Source organism: Lepisosteus oculatus, chromosome 9 (assembly GCF_040954835.1).
Source record: "Lepisosteus oculatus isolate fLepOcu1 chromosome 9, fLepOcu1.hap2, whole genome shotgun sequence".
NCBI classification, from domain to species: domain Eukaryota; kingdom Metazoa; phylum Chordata; class Actinopteri; order Semionotiformes; family Lepisosteidae; genus Lepisosteus; species Lepisosteus oculatus.
In genome coordinates this window covers 35,271,972-35,291,075 of record NC_090704.1, presented here as the reverse complement: position 1 = coordinate 35,291,075, position 19,104 = coordinate 35,271,972, and the positions used below count along the sequence as shown (strand labels likewise).

General features: G+C 39.8%; 2 protein-coding genes across 3 annotated transcripts; both read left to right on the top strand.

Annotated features, from left to right (window-relative positions):
* On the top strand, positions 1 to 9,778 carry LOC102688724 (5-hydroxytryptamine receptor 3A). The gene is made up of 9 exons (XM_069194696.1): positions 1 to 4; positions 2,133 to 2,293; positions 2,902 to 2,946; positions 3,946 to 4,055; positions 5,569 to 5,738; positions 6,193 to 6,353; positions 6,479 to 6,689; positions 7,504 to 7,680; positions 9,189 to 9,778. The coding sequence occupies exons 1-9, from the start codon at positions 1 to 3 to the stop codon at positions 9,449 to 9,451; spliced, it is 1,302 nt and encodes a 433-aa protein (XP_069050797.1). The 3' UTR covers positions 9,452 to 9,778.
* A 2,381-nt stretch (positions 9,779 to 12,159) lies between these two features.
* lrrc59 (leucine rich repeat containing 59) lies at positions 12,160 to 18,900 on the top strand. Of its 2 annotated transcripts, none has more exons than XM_015356332.2 (8): positions 12,160 to 12,348; positions 12,769 to 12,889; positions 13,456 to 13,515; positions 14,010 to 14,168; positions 15,208 to 15,312; positions 16,157 to 16,229; positions 16,948 to 17,127; positions 17,779 to 18,900. In XM_015356332.2, the coding sequence occupies exons 2-8, from the start codon at positions 12,785 to 12,787 to the stop codon at positions 18,024 to 18,026; spliced, it is 930 nt and encodes a 309-aa protein (XP_015211818.1). In that variant the 5' UTR covers positions 12,160 to 12,348; positions 12,769 to 12,784; the 3' UTR covers positions 18,027 to 18,900. The 2 variants fall into 2 exon arrangements, with proteins under 2 accessions (XP_015211818.1, XP_015211817.1); XM_015356331.2 differs by having other exon boundaries at positions 12,161 to 12,358.
* The last annotated feature ends 204 nt before the right edge of the window (positions 18,901 to 19,104 follow it).

Below are 19,104 nucleotides of genomic sequence, written 5' to 3'. Positions count from 1 at the left end.
ATGGGTAAGTAGAACTGGGACATTTTCTTTTTTCTTTTTAAATATTATGCTACACTTATGAGGCCAGGCTTTATGGTTATCTCCAAAAAGATAGTTACAAGCTCTGTAAGAAAGTCTGGGAAGAGCCACAGCTACTGTAGCATTGATTTTTCATTGCCTTTGCAGTTGCAAGCCTGATATACTGTAGACAGCATGTTTCCAGGACGAAATTAACTGAAACCATAAAGAGACTGAAACCTTCAGTTTCAAACCATAAGCTTGAAACCAAAGAGCCGGTTTTCTGTTGGGGGAACAAATTAATTAAAAAAACCCAACAATCATCAAAAAGCAAACAAATAAACATACTGAGTTTGTGAAATGTGCTTAAAAGTAGCTGGCCAGCTACTTTCAAGCACATTGTAAGTGCAGCTTCATGTGTACTTTTGATAAAAGTGCTGTGGTATCTCCTGGAGTGGATGACAAGAGGACAGTATTTTAAAAGGTGATTTTAGCTCTGCCTAAAGCTGGACTTTTCACTTAACTGAAATGCTTCTGCTTCCAAAACTGAAGTTGTGACTTTAGTTTCTAACTTGTTTTGCAGGCAAACTTTTATATTCTGCATGCGCCTTTAAATTGCAGAAGGTTGATTCTCATGAAGCTGCTTATAGGACTGAAGCACCATTTTGAACTTATACCAAATTAAATGTATTTCCTTCCTGAGCAGGGCTGCAGACATCCAGAAAGAGGTCATGTACTTAATGTGATAATTACAAAACCCACGTTGATTTTATTCATTTGAAGATGGACGCTAAAAGTACTTGTACCATTTTGTCGAAGTGATAATAGATTAAATGTATTAATTTTATCATCCATTCACTTGATCTAACATTGAGCAAGAAAACTTGTTTCAATCTTGCATTACGTCTGTATTCACAGGAGCATTTTGCTACTCCATACAATTACAGCAGCATCTGCTTGGGTTATTCTGTCATTACACACACTTAGGCACTTCATTACAGTCTGGTGTTTGTCAATTCTGTCTCAATCATCTCCTTTACCAGAGGAGATTTATACTAGTTTCTGTCTTCTAACTACAATACTAAAATCTGGAAATGGAAGGCAGATGGAAACAAGAAATGGAATACCCATCTAGTCTATGAACCTGAGATGGAATTTTTGCAATTCAAATGTAATAAATACTGATGTTGTACTCAAATATCTCATAGGAGCAAATTAAGTTTTTACCAGCTGATGGGATTTTCGATTCCTCATCCAAGTAACAGTTTTCTTTCCCGGCCTTGTCCTTTACTACCAGCTGGAGGTTCTGGTGCTGGTGAGACAGACTGGGACAATGCTCTAGGTATTGTTGTATCTGCTTAACAACACTGACCGGAACAGTGGAGTAGGCTTTGCACGTCAGGCCAGCCAAAACTTACCTACTGCTGTTCCAAATTAATAGCAAAACCCACACAATGGGTGTGTTAGCAGATGTCTTTTGCAACAGATATTTTATTGGTTATACAGTAGCGCTTCTAATTCCCCTAAATTCTCTTACAACAATGGATTGATATAACACAACAGCAGATTGCTGTATGTTTGTATTGGGAGCTAACCTTTCCTGGCACCTCTGAGCTTCAGTGGCAATAGATGTGGTGTTAAACCTGATGTCCTAGCACACTGACCATTCACTAGGGCTGGCAAAATCCATTTATTGAGTGTTTTAGTAACAGTAATTTTGGATCAACTCACAACTAGGAGGGCTGAGACTCCCCTGCAGAGTGAGGAGCGAGCAAGGGGCAGCTGCACAGGTGGAGGAGGGGTACAGAAGACGAACACAAAGAGAATGGAAAGAAGGGACTCACATATATGTAGGAAAGAAGTCTAGAAAGATGAAGATTTCAGACAACTGAGGTGAATTGTGGGTATATCTAATAACAACTTCCCAATCGAATTTAATCTTTGGAGTAATTCCTCTCTACAGCACCTTATCTGCTGTGAAATTAGCTGCCGGGTCCAAATGACTGGCAGGTGTGACCTCAGAGAGTACTACACCTCATGGTGGGTGAAGTGAGTCTTCTCACCCAGAGAGAACAGTGGTACAGTATATAAAGACAGGGGTGGTTTCTAAAAGGGGAATCATTTTGCCATTCCAGGTCAGCTTTCTTCAGAGAAAGTCTGCAGCTACAATGATGTTATTCAGTATCTGAATTTGTCCAAGGACAACAATCTGTTCACTCTGACCCGTCCAGTGAAGGACTGGAGAGACCCTACAGAGGTTTATATTGAGGTCTTCCTCTATGCTATCTTAGCAGTGGTGAGTGTCTGAACTGAGGATTTGTGTGTGGGGGGGGGCAATCCTTTTCTTGGAAAACTGAAGTCCAGTTGGTTTCATGAGCATTTCTAAAATACCTACTTTTTACCAATGGTATAATTTAGTAAATGTATGCAGTTAATAAAAATCTAACTCTATACCGTTGGCTCTATAGGACCAATTGTGATCAGACTTGATTCAGAACCATTTTGTAATTTCAGGGCATGATTACATTGGCAGACTTGGCAGTAGACAATGAAAGGCATTTCATTTCAGTTGTTTTCCAGTCTCACAAATTGTTAAGAAAGTTTTGAACAGAATGCCACTTAAGATTCATTAATTCAATGTTTTACTAAATATAACAATTGTATAACATAAAACTAAAATAAGGATTCTCTTCCATGCTGAAAAGAGAATGATTGTACATATCTGGTATTGGCGAATCCAAAATAACAAACGTGTGGAAACCTCATAGGTGAGAATAAAAGAATGTAAGAATGATTGGATATATGAGTCAGATGATGCATCCTGTGAACAATTAATGTTTTCAATCAATGGTTATTAAAAGCTATGCTTTTATTTTTTTCTGCATAAATATTCCTCCTTTCCAGATTGAGAAATCCCAAATATTCACTGCCTTCATCTGGACCTTAACAGTGAGTTTCAGGTTTACACATGTAACTCTTTTACTCTGTGCATGCAGATTTCACAGTAACAGGTTTGAGTGCTTCGAAAAGAAATCGTTTTTAAATGCTTTTGAGACCATTCTAATCCTCAGTATTTCTTTACTCTTTTGTCAGTACAAGACAAATTAAACTCTATACGTTACAACTTGTTATTCCTGGATACTAGTTGCTTTCTTTGATTGATATTTAAGGCTTTATGCCTTTACCTTAAAAATGTCTGAGTTGTGAATCTCCACATTTGGTTTTTATTATGTTACTGTGTTCCAAGCAAAATGTTGCCTTCTGCGACAGTTTTTAATACATTTATCCCATGTAAATGTCAATATAGTAACATGTCTGGTACCAGTAAGGTATCAGACAAGACAGTCATGTCTGACTGGTACAGATGAGCAAGTTTATTAATTATTAAAAACTGCATCTCAGGACACTGTTAAAGCAGTATATAATAAAAATTACCACGCAAGTTGGATGCTTTCCAAAGTCTTAGACACAATCAGTAATTATATATATAATGAGCACCAACAATTTACTCAAAGCTTGCACTAGCATTGTCTACAGTGCTATTAGAATAACCTTGTTATTAATACCGCTTAGTCTGGGTGAAAAGAACCTCAGCTCTTCATTAAGCATCTGTGATTTACGCTGATTGGTATGTTCAGAAAATCAGAAAATCACAAAGGCTTATGAACTGATGTAGTAGCTGAATCACCTCGTTTACAGTATACAACAACAAGAAAACTATTGTGCTTTGAAATACAGAAGTAATAGGATTAACAATGTCAAACAAAATAATAAAATTTCAGTTGAAGATCTCCATAAAACTTTATTTATAAAGAAGTGAAAAAATGAAAAAGAATTAAGGAATAATGCAAAATATCTAAGTTATCTGTAAAGCAGAATATACACATTTTATCATGGTTTACTGTTAAGTGCTTTTGAGTTTTAAATTAAAATGTTATCAATCTACAGAGCTGGGAGAATGAATTTATTTCCTGGGATCCTAGCCAGTTTTGTGGCATTTCCAATATTTCAATTCCCAGAGAGCTGATGTGGGAGCCTGATGTGTTTATATTTGAGGCGTGAGTATGCTTAGATTCTAACCTTTTTATCTTATAGTAGAGCTTTGATATAAACTTCCATTTTCAATGGCTCCATAACCAAAACTATTGCCAGGCATTTCCCTCCTTCTAAAGGATGAGACAGAACATCTCAAGTAGCTTTCAGTGATTGTAGTGACATGGCCATTATTTTTGCAAGATTTAACCATAAAGTTAGCTGTTTTCTCAATCAATATTATACATTATCTCTGGTCCTTGGGTGCTTTGGTTTTTCAAAGAGAAAGACATAATCAGATTATTCTCGTATTCCTGTTTTCTCAATATGGTTGTTTTCGCAACCATTAGAGTATAGAAAGCTGTGTGCAGATATAATGTAACATCTTAACTTCAAAACGGTTTGTCTACAAACCTTTGGTACTAACATAGCATTACAGCACGTGTCCAGTTAGATCACATATTACAGACCGACCCGTTGGGCTGTTTTCCAGGTTTGTTTTTATTATATAAAAATAAATGAAAAGAATAGTAAAGAGAAACTACAGAGGTATTGGGTTGTTCTGTTAAATGAGCACAGGACAGTGTGAGTGCAGTTCAGAGAAGGCATTATTAAGCACAGTTCAGTTTGCTAATATTTGGTTTTATGAGACTCACAATGAAGTCTGTCCCAATAGAAGTAATTGAATTGGCATTGTGTTCACAGTAGATGGCTGACTGTTCATGTACTGTATTCACACAGATACAGAAACATTACACTTTGAAAACAGGGTCTACCTCTACTAACTTTAAGAAAGATTAAGCATAAAATGAATAGGAGTAAGACACTAAAAATGAAGGAACAAGTATAGCTTTATTCAATGCTGAAAAGAGAAGAAAGGAAACACAACATTTTGGCTGTGGAGCCTTCTTCGAGTGTGACACAACGTGCTTCTTTTCTTCTGTTTTCATCATGGAAAAAAACATTACTTGTTCCTTTGCAGCCTACGCATGCTGATGCAGCTACCCACCTGCACTAAAAATTAAGTTGCCAATGTTATTATAGGAGTATTTTGGAGAATGTATGCCACTGCAAAACTGGTTGCAAAACTGGAAAACAATGTTTTTATTCAAAACATGCTGCATTAAGAAGATTAATTTGATTAGTAGGTATTGAGACATTTTAAGCAGTTCACAGGTTATAGGATTATTCAAACATATATTTAATATAATAATCTTAACGTATAAAATGAATAGCACCTGGCCAGAAGCATACATCATTATTGCTGAGCATAATTTTTGTATTATACATACACTAAAAGCCCTACAAAAAGTACAGATCTATTTTTAAATTACTTAGCACGAAGACCTCACCTGGCTGCAAGAGAACTGAATGGGACCTCTAGTTATACTGGTACTGGTACTGGTACTTGTATCAGATAGGTCTGGGGACGGCTGTTGATGGTTGATTATGGCTTTAATAGCAAGTAGACTGCTGAGCTCTATACAAAGCAGTGAGACAAACTCTACAGGAATAAGTCTGTTTCATGATGCCTTTTAGCACTGATGAGGACAAGTCTCAGCGGAGCCCATATTTGTATATCTTGAACGACGGCACAGTGTTTGTTGAAGACGATGTCCGTGCGGTTACCAGTTGCAGGATGAATGTGTACCAGTTTCCCTTTGACACACAGACGTGCAACCTCACTTTTGGAGCTATGATACATCAAGGTGAGTGCTGCTAATGTTAACCTGTGTCTGTGATTTTCCTATAGGCCAATTCAGGACACTATGATTTGCCTGTAGGCCAGTTAAAAACATTGCCGAGATTCACATAGGGCATTTGCAATATGGCTTAAGCCTTTTCTTGATTTTAACGTGGTTAGGGATTTTATTGACTTTTGTAAAATGAAAAAGGTTAATGAAAATACATAGTTATTTTGTGGGTCACCTATCTATATCCTATCCTGCTTTTGGCACACTGGATGTTAATAGTTAAGGCATTTGGAAAATGGGTGACACAAGAAATTTGGATCTATAGTTACTCGTTGATATTTGAGACCATCTCTAGCCTACAGCAAAGAGATTTTAGAAGGCATCTGACCTTACAATGTTATTTGCTTGTAATCATGAAGATGCACAGGGTCACAGCACAATTCCTCATATGGCACCTTTTTTCCTGCAGTGGATACAGTGCGACTGATTCCCTTCTCTAATTCCTCAAGAGCCACAGAGCTCTCCCAGCAGGTGCTACACAGCCAGGGAGACTGGGAATTTTTGGGCATGCGTGTCCTGAATTCATCATTTGGACTGGACAGGGGAAAATGGGATCAAATAATTTATGAAGTAAGACTAAAGTCTATCACAATAATAAATATGACAAGGGCTATAAGCAAATGAGGAAGATTGAAAATACAATTCTTTTGTCTTTAAGTCTCTGTGTGTGTGCTGCCTTCTTGATCGTGATACAGATATCGATGAAGAGGAGGCCCGAGCTTTATGTCATCAATTTTCTGCTGCCGATTTTTTTTTTCCTGTTGCTGGACATCTTCTCCTTTTTCATCTCGGAAACGAAAGGGGAGAAACTGGGCTTCAAGGTGACGATCATCCTGGGGATCTCTGTTCTGCTGTTGATACTAAACGAGATCCTTCCTTCATCGTCCAGAAAACCGCCGTTGATTGGTGAGCTCACGTTTCCCTTTCCCACTTCAGAGTAAGGAGCCGCATTCCTGCAAAGAGAGTAAGGTAGATGTTCTAGATATAGAAAAAGAAGGTCATCTTAGCATTTTCTTATATCTAAAGCAGTTTATCCTGGAATGAAATGCTTCCAGTGACAAGTTTTACCTAATCTGCATAATATGATGTTTACCTCATTTCTGATTTCATACCTTCTTTTTAAAAAAACATTACAAAAGCTTTAGTGTGGTTTATTGAGACCCACCTCTCCTAACATGTTATTAGGTTTCCAAGCAAGAAAGTCTACATTGATTATAGAGAGTTTTTTGCCCCCAAAATTTACACTAATGCTGCATGCTAAGCTGTGTCTGGGATTTTCCTAAAGGCTAGTTCAGGACACTCCTATGATTTGGTGCCCTTATTTATTATTGCGATAGATTGTCACTTATCAGATAGATACTTTATTGATCCCATAAGGGAAATTGCAGTGGAATATAGTGATCAGCCCTAGATTTGGCATGCTGTACTGAGATGGCAAAGTTATGTATGGATACATCACAAAATCCCATGGTTCTAGGTGAACCAAGATGAAGGTCTGACAAACTTTAGGAACTTTATCAAAAACTAAAGTTGTTTCCTATGTGCACCTTCACTATGTGCAGTGCTTATTTTTTGGATTGAAGTGTTACTTTGTTTCCAGTTGAAGAGAATAATTAGACCTATTAAGTAAGTATTCCTCAGCTGAACTCCAGGAAGTGAGTGCTTCTGCCTTAACCCAGAATCCTTTGTGACAGTGAAACCTGTCATGTCTTCTCTTCAGCCAATTTCTGCATTGCCATCTTTGCCTTCATGTTGCTGAGTCTTCTGGAGACCATTCTCATCACATACCTGATGGAGAAAGACTCTGCCTCCCCTGCAGAGAGAGGGCTGAAGGGATGCGAAATGCTCTCCTCAGAGCCCAGCAGGAAGGCAGAGACAGAGGGATACCAAGAGCACAGTGAGTGTGCAGCAGGCAGGAGACCATTTCTGTGCTTTACCATACTGTGGCCTTTACAGGGATCGAAACTACCAGCAGCCATATCACCTTGCATCTCACAACTGGCAACCCACTGAAGCTAAGCAGACATGAGCCTGGCCAGTCTCTGGATGGGAGACCTCCTGGGAGCAACTGAGGTTGCTGCTGGAAGAGAGGGCCAGCAGGGGGCACTCACCCTGTGGTCTGTGTGGGTCCTTATGCCCCAGTATAGTATGGGGTATGGGTATGGGCGGAGCTAAGGATCTGCGCCTGTGGCTGGAAGGTTGCCGGTTCAAATCCCGCGGCCGGCAGAGGAATCCTACTCCCTTAGGCCCCTGAGCAAGGCCCTAACTGCTCCAGGGGCGCCGTACAATGGCAGACCCTGCGCTCTGACCCCAAACTTCTCTCCCTGTCTGTGTGTCTGTGTCTCCGTGGAGAAAAGCTGGGGTATGTGAAAAGACGAATTCCTAATGCAAAAAATTGTATAGGGCTAAAAAGAAACATTACATTACATTAGTGATGGGGACACTATACTGTAAAAAGGTGCATCCCTCAAATGAGACGTAAAACTGAGGTCCTGATTCTCTGTGGTCATGAAAAATTCCACTCATGGCCTCCTAATAATGCCAACAGTGATAAAGACATGGCTGTGACTACCAAGACTTTGCTGTGCAAAACTAAGGTTAAAAACTGCATTATTACCCTATAGCCTTATTTTGCCAGTTCTCAGAAGATGAGCAAGGCTGGGCTGGTCTCAGCTAAACCAAGCTGCTGCTGCTAGGGTGTGGGAAGATCAGTAGGCAGCACTTTTCCTACTTGACAAGAACGTCTAAACTAATACCCCAGGATGGGGAGAAGTGATATTATGAAATGAGATGTAATATGTTAAACTAAGGTCTTGACTACTTGCTCTTCTATCACTGTAAAAAAAGGGGTGGTTACAGGTACTAAATTTATAGCTGATGTGTTCCACTAAAGTCTTGCACAATCAGGCTAAAATAGATGTTCTCCTTAATTCAAACAGTGAATTAATGTCTCACATCCCTGCTTCATCTGCCCTGTAGTAGTGGATGTTGCAATGCAGGGGTGGATGATGTGCGTACAATATCTACATGTTGGGATCATTCTGGAAGAAAAGCGATGTACAAATGCAAACTTTACTAATTAAGACCACATTAGTACTAAAATGTCTGAGATCTCTTGTCCCTCAACTTGTCTAGCCACCTGGCCACAGGGGTCATTACTGTGCCCATGGAAGCCCCGAGTCACTCTAAACCCACTCAAACCCAGCAGCTCTTTGTTAGTTTTTGTGCAGCTGCACTGGAAATTCTGATCACAGCTCTCTTATGGCACAGCCCACATTTAAACTAACAAGCCCTGAACTGCATGCCCAAGATATGCTTCAAGTGAACTTGTGTAAACCGACAGCTACGTGCAGTTTCAAAGGTGATCTGGAGTGACACGCTGTGCTGATGTCTGTCATTAAGCAGATTCTTCTGATGAGCTCCTGGCCACTGCAGAGCATGTCAGCATGAAAGCACTGAACTTGGAGTCCAGAGAGAGACACTTACTGGAGAGTATCCTGCTGGAGCTGCAGATCCTTCATAACAGCCTGCTTTCCTCCACCTCAGAAGATACAGAGCCTGGCTACTGGACCAAACTGGCTGAAAAGATACACAAAGTCTTCTTCTGTTGCTATCTCGCCTCTGTAGTAGTGTTTCTTGTATTTATGTTTCTAACATGGGCAGCTTAGAGTCTCTAAAAGGACAAAACATTTTGTTAGTTTTTCCTTTACTGCACTAAAAACCTTCTTGTATATGTTTGTCTTTTGTTTGTATCCTGTGACACAAATCTGGGGCGGTGTTTTGGCTCTGTGGCTAAGGATCTGCACCTGTGGCTGGAAGGTTTGCCGGTTCATATCTCGCGGCCGGCGGAGCAATCCTACTCTGTTGGGCTCCTGAGCAAGGCCCTTAACCCCAGCTACTCCAGGGGTGCCTAACCCAATGACTAACCCTGCTCTCTGACCTCAAGCTACTCTCCCTTTCTGTGTGTCTCATGGAGAGCAAGCTGGGGTATGCAAAAAGACAAATTCCTAATACAAGAAATTGTATATGGCTAATAAAGTGATCTTATCTAATACCCCTAAATACACAAAACACACCTGCATACACATCCATTATATTATCAATACTTACAATACACATGAAAATAATCACACACAATAGTACAATGACATCGAACAGGTGCACTACTGTTTTTACAGCTCATTCAGTCTCTGAAATCTGCATCCAGCAGCAGTCCCTGTGTAACTTAACACCTTTCAGACAGTCTCCGTCACAAAAGGTTTCTATTCTTTTTCATGTTTACTGCCTTCTGCCTCTTGTCTCCATTCTGTTCAACTTGTGCTCTGCTGCCAAAATACTAGATTAATTATTAGGGTATTAATGATCATTGGTATCAAGAACAAGCCATCTATCAATTTTATCTGACAAAGAGTCATGAGACAGCCTATCCCAGAAAGCAGTGGGTGCGAGGCAGGATACTCCCCAGATGGGAAGCCAGTCTATCACAGGATTTCTGTCCTGCAAGGTGAAATGATTTATTGTAAATGTTTATTTGCCAGCCCACATATTCTTCCATTGTTTCTATTCTGGTTGTTAAAACCGTAGTGATTGCCAATATAATCACCTCCTGAAAGACACACATTGAATCTTAATTAATTAATTCCATACAACTCTCCCTTTTTGCTTCATATTATTGGATTTTGTGCTTTGGATGTTGTGCTTTTTCTGATTCCTATGTATATTGGACTATATAAAATTTGCTTGATCCTGTAACAGAATTACATGTGGGACTGTGTACTTTTCTAGAATTTGATAATTGAGCCTGTGTCATTAGACTGCATGTAAGACATTTATTATAACCTTTGTAGTCCTTGCAAGTTCTATTGAATGAAGGTGACAAATGCAAATGCATACATTATTAAATAATAAAAAGAAAGTGTGATATGCCCTTCCTCAGAGATGACCCAAGCCTGGAAACGTGTCTTACAGGTTGTGCAATTTGAGTAGAATTCATTAGTTGTTTCTATCCTTCCAAAATTCAGTTGTTCCTTGTCTTCATACTGTAGCTTTCCTGACAGCAGCCCCACTGAACAGTGGGTCAAGGAGTGAAGACAGAATGTGCTAGATTTATTGAATTAAGAGGGAACTTTTAAAGAGGTCCAGAGAGGAATTTAACCAGGACACCAGGGTTAACACTCCTATAAAAGTGTTTTCTTACACCCCTTTTCATTTGTTATTGAATGTCCTTTTATGTCCCAGTGTTTATGTTTGTTTCCTTTCGTGTCCCTGAGTTCAATGTTGCCACCACGCCAAAGTCCACCATGAAAACTATGCCATAGAGAACCCAGAATGTAGGCTGAGGCTCACAAAATGAGCCAACAGCCCTCTGGGGGGAGGCACAATTTTGCAGGCTGCCGGGATAGTCTCCATAATCCGTCTGGCTAGTCCGATGAATGGAGAGTGCGGTGTCCGGGATCCGACCTCAAAAGAGAGGAAACGTGGTTTGGCATTCCTGAAGTGTGTAGTCCAGAGTCTGTGAAATGTGTTTCTAGTCTGGGGAGAGGACTGCAAGCTGTCCCGCATCACCATATGGCTCGTGTGGAAGGCCCGAAGGCCAAGTTAGGCTGGACTGTATCTGAAGGACCGTCAAGATCGAGAAGGTACTGATCGTCACAATCTGGAGCTCTTTCACCTGTGCCAGTGTAGAAACCAAGTTCCTGAGGGAGGCTGTCATCAGTGAAAGGAAAAATCTGCAGCCAGAAAGAACAGGAAGGGAGGCCGTGACAGCACCTCTCCTGCTATATTATGTTGTTCTTGCACTCTGTTTAATGTTCAATGTCAAAGTAGGACTCGAGACACAACTTTCAAGGCAGCAGAGAGGCAACAAACTCTGAGCCCAGCCTTACACCTGGGTGTGAATGGATAACTTTATTAGAAGTATTCAATTTCTCAATTTCAACCAGAATTACAATGTAGGATTTCATAGTAAATAGACTTTAAAATGTCTACAACTCATCATGTCATGCTTTTTTCTCGAACATTTGAAGTCCTTGAACATTTGATTAAGCTTACACAATGAGTAAAATAATACCTACTGTATCTAAATAAAAAACAAAGACAAAAAACAAACATTGAATTAAACAGAATGAGTTCTAGGTATGTAAGAAAACGTTTCGATTGTTCAATACAGCAGCATTTTAACAATTTTTTGTTGCCTGCAGTATCACACCTTGGAATTTGAAGTCCACGAGTTTCTTCAATGTATTTAGTAGTTTTCGACGCCGTGAAGAAAATACGGTGCTCGTGAGCTCAAGTGTAGTTTGTTCCTCCACGCAGCGGATGGCGCCACTCGTCAGCACGTTTTCCTCCAAAGTTAACCTCTTGCCCAGAGCGCCTGTGCCAGCAGGGCTTTTCAATGACGTGGATATTCATTCCCAGTGAAGGAAGAGAGGCGTAGAAGTTGTTTTTTTCTGCACAGAATAAATTTGTGTAGACTTGACAGTGAGCCTGCGTTCGGTCATTTGAAAATCCTCCTTTTCCTGAAAAAAACACGCTGCAGTAAATTTATTTCGACAGTGTTGTTCAGGTAGACGCGAGTAAGTTTAATTATTTGGGTTTGCACACTTTGCTTTACTGTAGTCGTAACTTAAGAATTTACACGTTTGTATTGTCAATGCATGGAAAAAGTTATTTTAAAATCATCTGAAAACTATATAAAAGCTATAAAATTATTTAGTATTTCTGCTTTACACGAATATTTCGGATTTCATTGTCAGATCGTCCTTACAATGGATAAGCTGGCAGTGCAACTAAAATAAGTTCTAACCAGATAAGACTGGTTATGTTTTGAGTTTATTATCGTTAAGTTCGAGTTACTATACTTTTCCGGCTTAAGAGGCGATGCAGAAAGATTTGTTCCACTGTCGGGTCCGTCGCAGTGGCTGTGTTTCAGACTTAGCACTGTCAGCATCTTGATTGTGTTTTTAATTTTCATTGTGTTCTTTAGGTGTTGTAGTTGCACAATGAGTAAAATCATCAATAAAGGCGTGAACCTACGGGATAAAATCAATGGAAACGAGATGGACCTCAGCCTTTGTAACCTAACGGAAGTCCCTGTTAAAGAGTTGGTATGCTAAATATAGTTGGCTTTCTTCATGTGACATTTTGATTTGTGGCTCTACATGGCTTTATTTTACTTAAAACGATTATTTTAAGTCAATCGTGAAATTTGAGAAATTCCTGCAAGAACAGAAGTTAAATTGATTTTAAGCTTTCAAAGGCTCTTTTGAAATTGTGAAAGCTCCCAATAATTAATAAAAATTATAGAATAAAACTGCAGTCGAAATTAACTGTAGTTTTCAATTGATCGCTGGCAGTCCTGCTGGAAACTTCATGACAATTTGTGATTTGAGATTTTATGGTTTCATAGCTTGTCTGAAATACTACAGTTCTCTTGTTTCCGGAGTTACTGTGTGGAGTTGCAGGATGCAAGAGTTAAAAAAAAAACTGCTCTAGAGCAGTATTTAGGAGGAAAACTGAAGTTATAAAAGCTAAAAGTCTAGCAATAGGTGACAAGTGTATGAAAAAGAAGAATGAAATTAGTCGTTTGAACTTACAGAGCAGTCTGCATCTTCGGTACTTAGAAGAAGTGTCAGAGCTGAATCTAGTTTACCTTCTGTTGTTTTAATTTTAGTCTGCCTTTCCGAAAGCCACTGCCTTGGATCTTTCCTGCAACAACCTCACCATCCTCCCTGTAAGTAACCCGAAACCGTCATTTCTGAGTCACTGTGTACAGTCATATGTGTAAAAAGGTCTTCTCTGTTTGTGGTTCACCTAAAACTGTTCTGGAATTAAGTTGTTCAGCCAGCAGAGGTGTGCTAAAGCACATCACTAGAGTAGGGGTTGGTATGGTCTGATGGGGAAAGATCATGTAAAGTGTTTGACATATGGTGACTGAAGGAAAATGTGAAAAGAAGCTTATTTCATGTATCTATTAGAAAAATACATTATGAAAGAATTGATTTTCCCTGCCGAATAAAAGTAAGCAGCCTTGACTCAGAGATAATGGTCAACACAACACCTGTTGCAAAATGGAGCAGTAACTGGTCTCATCTAGAAAGTAATCCTATGGCAGTGCAGAAATGTTGTGAGAGAGCTGAATGCCTCTGAGTTAAGGAACTTTTTAAGAAGCTAGGCCTCAGCAATTATATCACTTCTTTATGTTTGAAACTTTATTTTTCTTTCCAGTCAGATTTTTGCGGCCTCACACACCTGACTAAACTGGATCTGAGTAAAAACCAGTTGAGTCAGCTACCTGCAGAGCTGGGGCGTCTCATCAGCTTGCAGCACCTTGACCTCTACAACAACAAGCTCACCATGTTGCCTGTCAGCTTTGCCCAGTTAAAGGTAAGATGGACACATTAATTTGCATGCATTCCAAATCTCCTGTTTGGTGACACCTGGTGAATGGACCTGGCCAGTGACTGGCTCATGTCTGGTGGTGCTTTTCAGTGACTTAATGGAGGAGTAGGCAGGACTGCGCCAGGTGGAGCCATTGGGGGTGTGACTGTACTCCAGAGAAACCATTAGATTGACAAATACACAGCAGTTTGATCAGGTTTTATAAACAGCAAACTCTTGAGTCTGGAGTTAAAGAACATGGAAAAGTCCATCAGTTGGTGTTAAATATATAACTGTGTAAAAGTTGAGATCTGATAACTGCAGTTACGACTCAGAAGAAATCGCTTGGTTAGGTTAGAGTGAAATGGCAAGTTCTGAAGAGATGAATGACATGTTCTCATTAAATTGTTACCTTTCTTTGTAAAGCTTGTAGTTTGAATATGCCTATGCTATGCAGAATCCAAACCTTTGTCCCTTCATCTACTTGTGTTCTGAAATGCAACAAAATTATCCTCTTTAAGCATTTTCAGCATTATTTATAATCAAAGTAATGGTAAATATATAAATCTTGTGGCATAGTATTGCATGCTACTTCACGATGATTATCTACTATCTATAAACAAGGAGACCAGCTGTCCCAAAATGGTCAGCTTTGAATCTGGAGATGATACAAATGTTACTCAGTGATACTCGGTGCCAAGCCCAAAATGAATCACATATATAACATCTCATTTAAAAGACGGGGCAGCACTGTGGGGGAAACGTGAATGCCCTACATAATGAAATTAATCACTTGCAGATAAAACATTGGTTGTTTAATAGTTAATAGTTCTGTATCTGACTTATTTGAAGCTAAATCTCAGTATCCAAACATAAGCATTGTGCTGTGTTCAAGCAATTCTTTTGTGCCACTGTGATTTCTAAAACACAGTGGTCATTTTTATTAATACAACATTTGTTTTTGGCTTGAAATGGATGGGGTGATATTTTTACCAGCATTCTTTGACAGGTCAGTTCAGCTCAATATAATTGGCTTGTCTTTTAGAATTTGAAATGGCTCGACCTCAAAGACAACCCCTTGGAACCCAGCCTGGCCAAGGCCGCAGGTGACTGTCTGGACGAGAAGCAGTGTAAACAGTGTGCAGGCAGGGTAAGACTGCTGTGTGTGTGAGAGGGTTCATGCCAAAGTAACAGCCCATCACAAGACATGGAAGAAAACATCAGGTTTTGGCCTGAATACATGATTCAAGATGGAGGCACTGGGGACTTCTTGCAATAGGCCTGATTCTGTGAGCCTTAATGGATGGTTCTTATCTCAACCTTTGTAAGGTTATACAGTCTTTTTATCAGGGTATGTGCTGTGTTTTCCAAATGCATTCCTTTCACTAAACCACAAATAATGATTTTCCAGCCCTGATAGTGTTTTTAAAAAAGAAAGTGCTGTTTGTAACTATCTCACCACAAAGTAAGCATATGTTTGGTTGTAAATAAGTGGTCAACCTTAATAATTCTTACAATTACTATTGTAATACCCCTTTTTTTATAATGGAGTTAACTGCCTACAGTGCAGACCCTGTGGTTTCTGTGTATTTTTGTTAAATAAACATTAATAATACAATATGCACATTAAGCAACAGGTTTCTGTGTAGTATTGTGAAGTTATTCTGGTAACTAATGCAGCCTGAATGTTTATTTGCTATTCACTTTGTTTAATCAATTTGGTTATTACATAATGGGTACAATGTGAAAGTAGCAATATTTTTAGTTTGTCTCATGCATACATTTACCCGTTTTATGAAGCCCTAAATCTTAATCATTAAAAAGAATTGAAATTAAACTATATTTTGTGGTGCAAGCAGAGGTTTGTAATGTCGGGCTGCCTGGAAACATATCTTATATAATAAAAGCCTTTCAGTGTAGATTTTTCAAACCATTGGACTCCAATGCGTCAGCTCAGAACAGTGTTGTCACTTTTTTGTTTGCCTTTTTTGCAGGTTTTGCAGTACATGAGGGTAATCCAGGAGCAGGAGGACAAGGAGAAAGAGCGCCGCCTACAGCGAGAGAAAGGTGGGTGCCACAGGGAGTCCTGTTAGAGTTGAAGTTGTGCCAGTTTATTTTTATTTCAAAGACGTTGCCTTTTGCCCAGACCTAAGAAAACAGTATTAATTTACTGTGTACACTCTCAGTTGTAAAATATAAGACATTTACAGATAACAGTGAGCTTGGGTGAAGGGTTTTGATCACTTGAATTCATCACTTTGTGATTTCAGATGCCTTATGTTTTAAAAATCAAAAATTTCTTTCCCGTTTGTTTTATTTTTTAAATTTAGTTTCGCTAATTTATATCATACACCCACCCCCACCCCCATTTTGACTCGCCAGTAGTCAGGTGTCTTGGCTCAAGCACCAACCCCTGTATGCACATGGGGGAAACAAGGAAGTGCCATCCAGCTCATCTGACCTGTCTACACATTGAGCTCCATAGCAACGCACAGGAGCTCCAGTGCTGATTGGAGGGGAGGTGTGACCCGTTGCTGATGTCACCACAAGCCTTTAGTAGCTCAGTAGGTTACTGTTTTGATGGGAGCTGAGAGATCCCTGTCCTTATTGTGATTGTATTGATAAAGAGAAGTTATTGTTAAAGCAAAACCATCTCCATCGAATGCTCCCCTATGTAGCAAATGATTTATTTCCTCTTAAATGTTACCTGAGTTCTGTGTAGATTTCTACCAGCTTGTTTGTGGGGCAGTGGTTGAAAATAGAGCTTCTTCTTTAACACCATCAGAGCTGGAGAAGAAGAGGGAAGCACAGCAGAGGGCGAAAGAGGCCAGGGAAAGAGAGGCTCGCAAACGGGAGAAGGCAGAAGAGAAGGAGAGGAAGAGGAGAGAGTATGATGCCCAGAGGGCTGCAATGGCCTCTCAGGAGAAACCGAAGAAGAAGGAGCAGGTGGATGGAGAGGCGAAGGGTGAGTCCACAGGAGTCAGCTGTCCTTGCTCATGAGGAGGTACTGGCTTTGACTACAATCTTTTTTTCCAACTTTTCAAAAGAAACCCATTAACCAGTGCTGATATAGGTCTAAATAGGTCAGCACTGACTCGAGAGATTGTTATACTCTCCAATGAGTGACACATGTTCTTGCTCATTATTGAATTCATAATTTGGATGAGACATAAAACCATGTTCTGACTCTCCATGGTGATTAAATTCCCAAGGAGTTTCTTGAGAAGAGTAGGGGTGTTGCCCTGGTGTATTGGCCAAAATTTCCCCTGGGCCTTTACCACTCATGGCCTCCTAATAATCCCTATCTATGAACTGATTTCATCACTCTGTTCTCCTCCTCACTGGTAGTTGATGTGTGGTGAGTGTACTGGTTCATCATTCAGGTGGGGCTACACATTGGTGGTGAAGGGGAGCCTCCATTATCTGTAAAACGCTATAAGTGGGGTGTCCAGAAAGGCATTGTATGAGGGTAAGGAATTAGTATTAAATTCATCTTGATTTCTCAAGTGTGGCAACTCCAGTTGGATAGAAATTGATGTAATAGAGAAGTTGAAAAACAAAACTTAAGAGAAAGTATTTAGATGGAATCTCATCAAACATGTTTTCCTTTCCCCAGGAAATCACACTGTAGTCAAGAAGTCTGCCCCCAGGCCAAGGCGTTCTGTGATTAGCCTCCTGCTGAAGCTGCTGCTGTTCCTATTGGTGGGTGTCCTGGCCGTGGTGGGGGTGTGTCAGATGACAGAGCTGCGGCAGGAGGCGACTTGTGTTTCTATAAATGTCATGTACGAGGAGGCTGTATCCCAGGTGAGGGGACAGGAGGTGGTCCGGCGGATTTTACAGAAACTCTCCGTGCAACAGCCATAAACCACGACCCCTCGTTCAGCCTAAGAGGTGTACAGAAGGGCATACAATGAGGGTGGGTGCGGATGCAGTTAAAATTCCTATGGAATTGTTTTTTCTTTTTTTTTATTCCAAGCTGTAAATGATCACCAGCAGACACGTTATTTCTGGGCAGTCTTCTGACTAATCATGTTTTAGCATCTTGCTGTCCTAGCGCTGCCAAAATGAAATGGTAAAGCTTGATTTGCTCATCATGCACTACTCTTCTTTCAAAAGAACAGGTTGCAGGTACAAACGCAGATGATGAATCTTAATTTTTAACTTTATTATGCATTCCCAATCAAGAAGAGCTGCACACAGTTTTTTGGCAAATGTTTGTTTTTAATTTCATTGCATTTGCATGTTTAGAGGTTGAATGTAACTACACTGTTGGGATACACTGACATACCTATCAGTTATACTTCTGGTGTAAGTGATGCATCAAATACAGTGCTAACAATATAGCTTGTGGTTTGGAGACTCAGGCCACATGAGTGTATATTTGTGTCTTCCTTTAATGCAAACTGAGCAAGAGTCCATCATTTTACACAAATTATAGCCTTTCTGTGTCTGAAATTTTAATTCCTACACACTTGGCATCCATGCCAGGGTGCAAAAAAAGACACATTGCACAAAGCTTATGTCTTTGTCTTTTCTTGCTGGCTGGTTGTGAATTCTGGTGGCTCTGTCCAGGTTAGCATGACTTCTCTGGAGTCCTTCTTCAGGCATGGACAACTGTGATTTCAGCAGCTGTATATTATCCGCGGTGAACTGGAAAGGTCTGAAAAATCTGTGTGGATGTTCTTGTAAGGAAAAAAAGTTAATCATGAAAATAAATCTGCTACCGGCTGAAGGACAACGTTTCAGTGGTGTTGTTTTCATGCATCTGTCAAGTCACACTGAATCCCAGAAGTACAGATCTTCAGGTATGTTAAGTGTAAAAGCAGGTAAGTGAAATAAGACAAGAATCCTTTCCATATGTTTGTGTGTATATATTAAGGCAGAGAAATTCATTTTACTCCTTGGATATTAGTTGCTAATATTTTCAAATGTAGAGCTCAAA

Bases quoted from the DNA above. Each gene is read 5' to 3' on its own strand.
- LOC102688724 (XM_069194696.1), top strand. The intron at 4,056-5,568 runs GTGAGTATGCTT...GATGCCTTTTAG, and splicing joins GATGTGTTTATATTTGAGGC to CACTGATGAGGACAAGTCTC. The intron at 7,681-9,188 runs GTGAGTGTGCAG...GTCATTAAGCAG, and splicing joins AGAGGGATACCAAGAGCACA to ATTCTTCTGATGAGCTCCTG.
- lrrc59 (XM_015356332.2), top strand. From the start codon at position 12,785: ATGAGTAAAATCATCAATAAAGGCGTGAACCTACGGGATAAAATCAAT. The intron at 12,890-13,455 runs GTATGCTAAATA...TTTTAATTTTAG, and splicing joins AAGTCCCTGTTAAAGAGTTG to TCTGCCTTTCCGAAAGCCAC. The intron at 14,169-15,207 runs GTAAGATGGACA...CTTGTCTTTTAG, and splicing joins TCAGCTTTGCCCAGTTAAAG to AATTTGAAATGGCTCGACCT.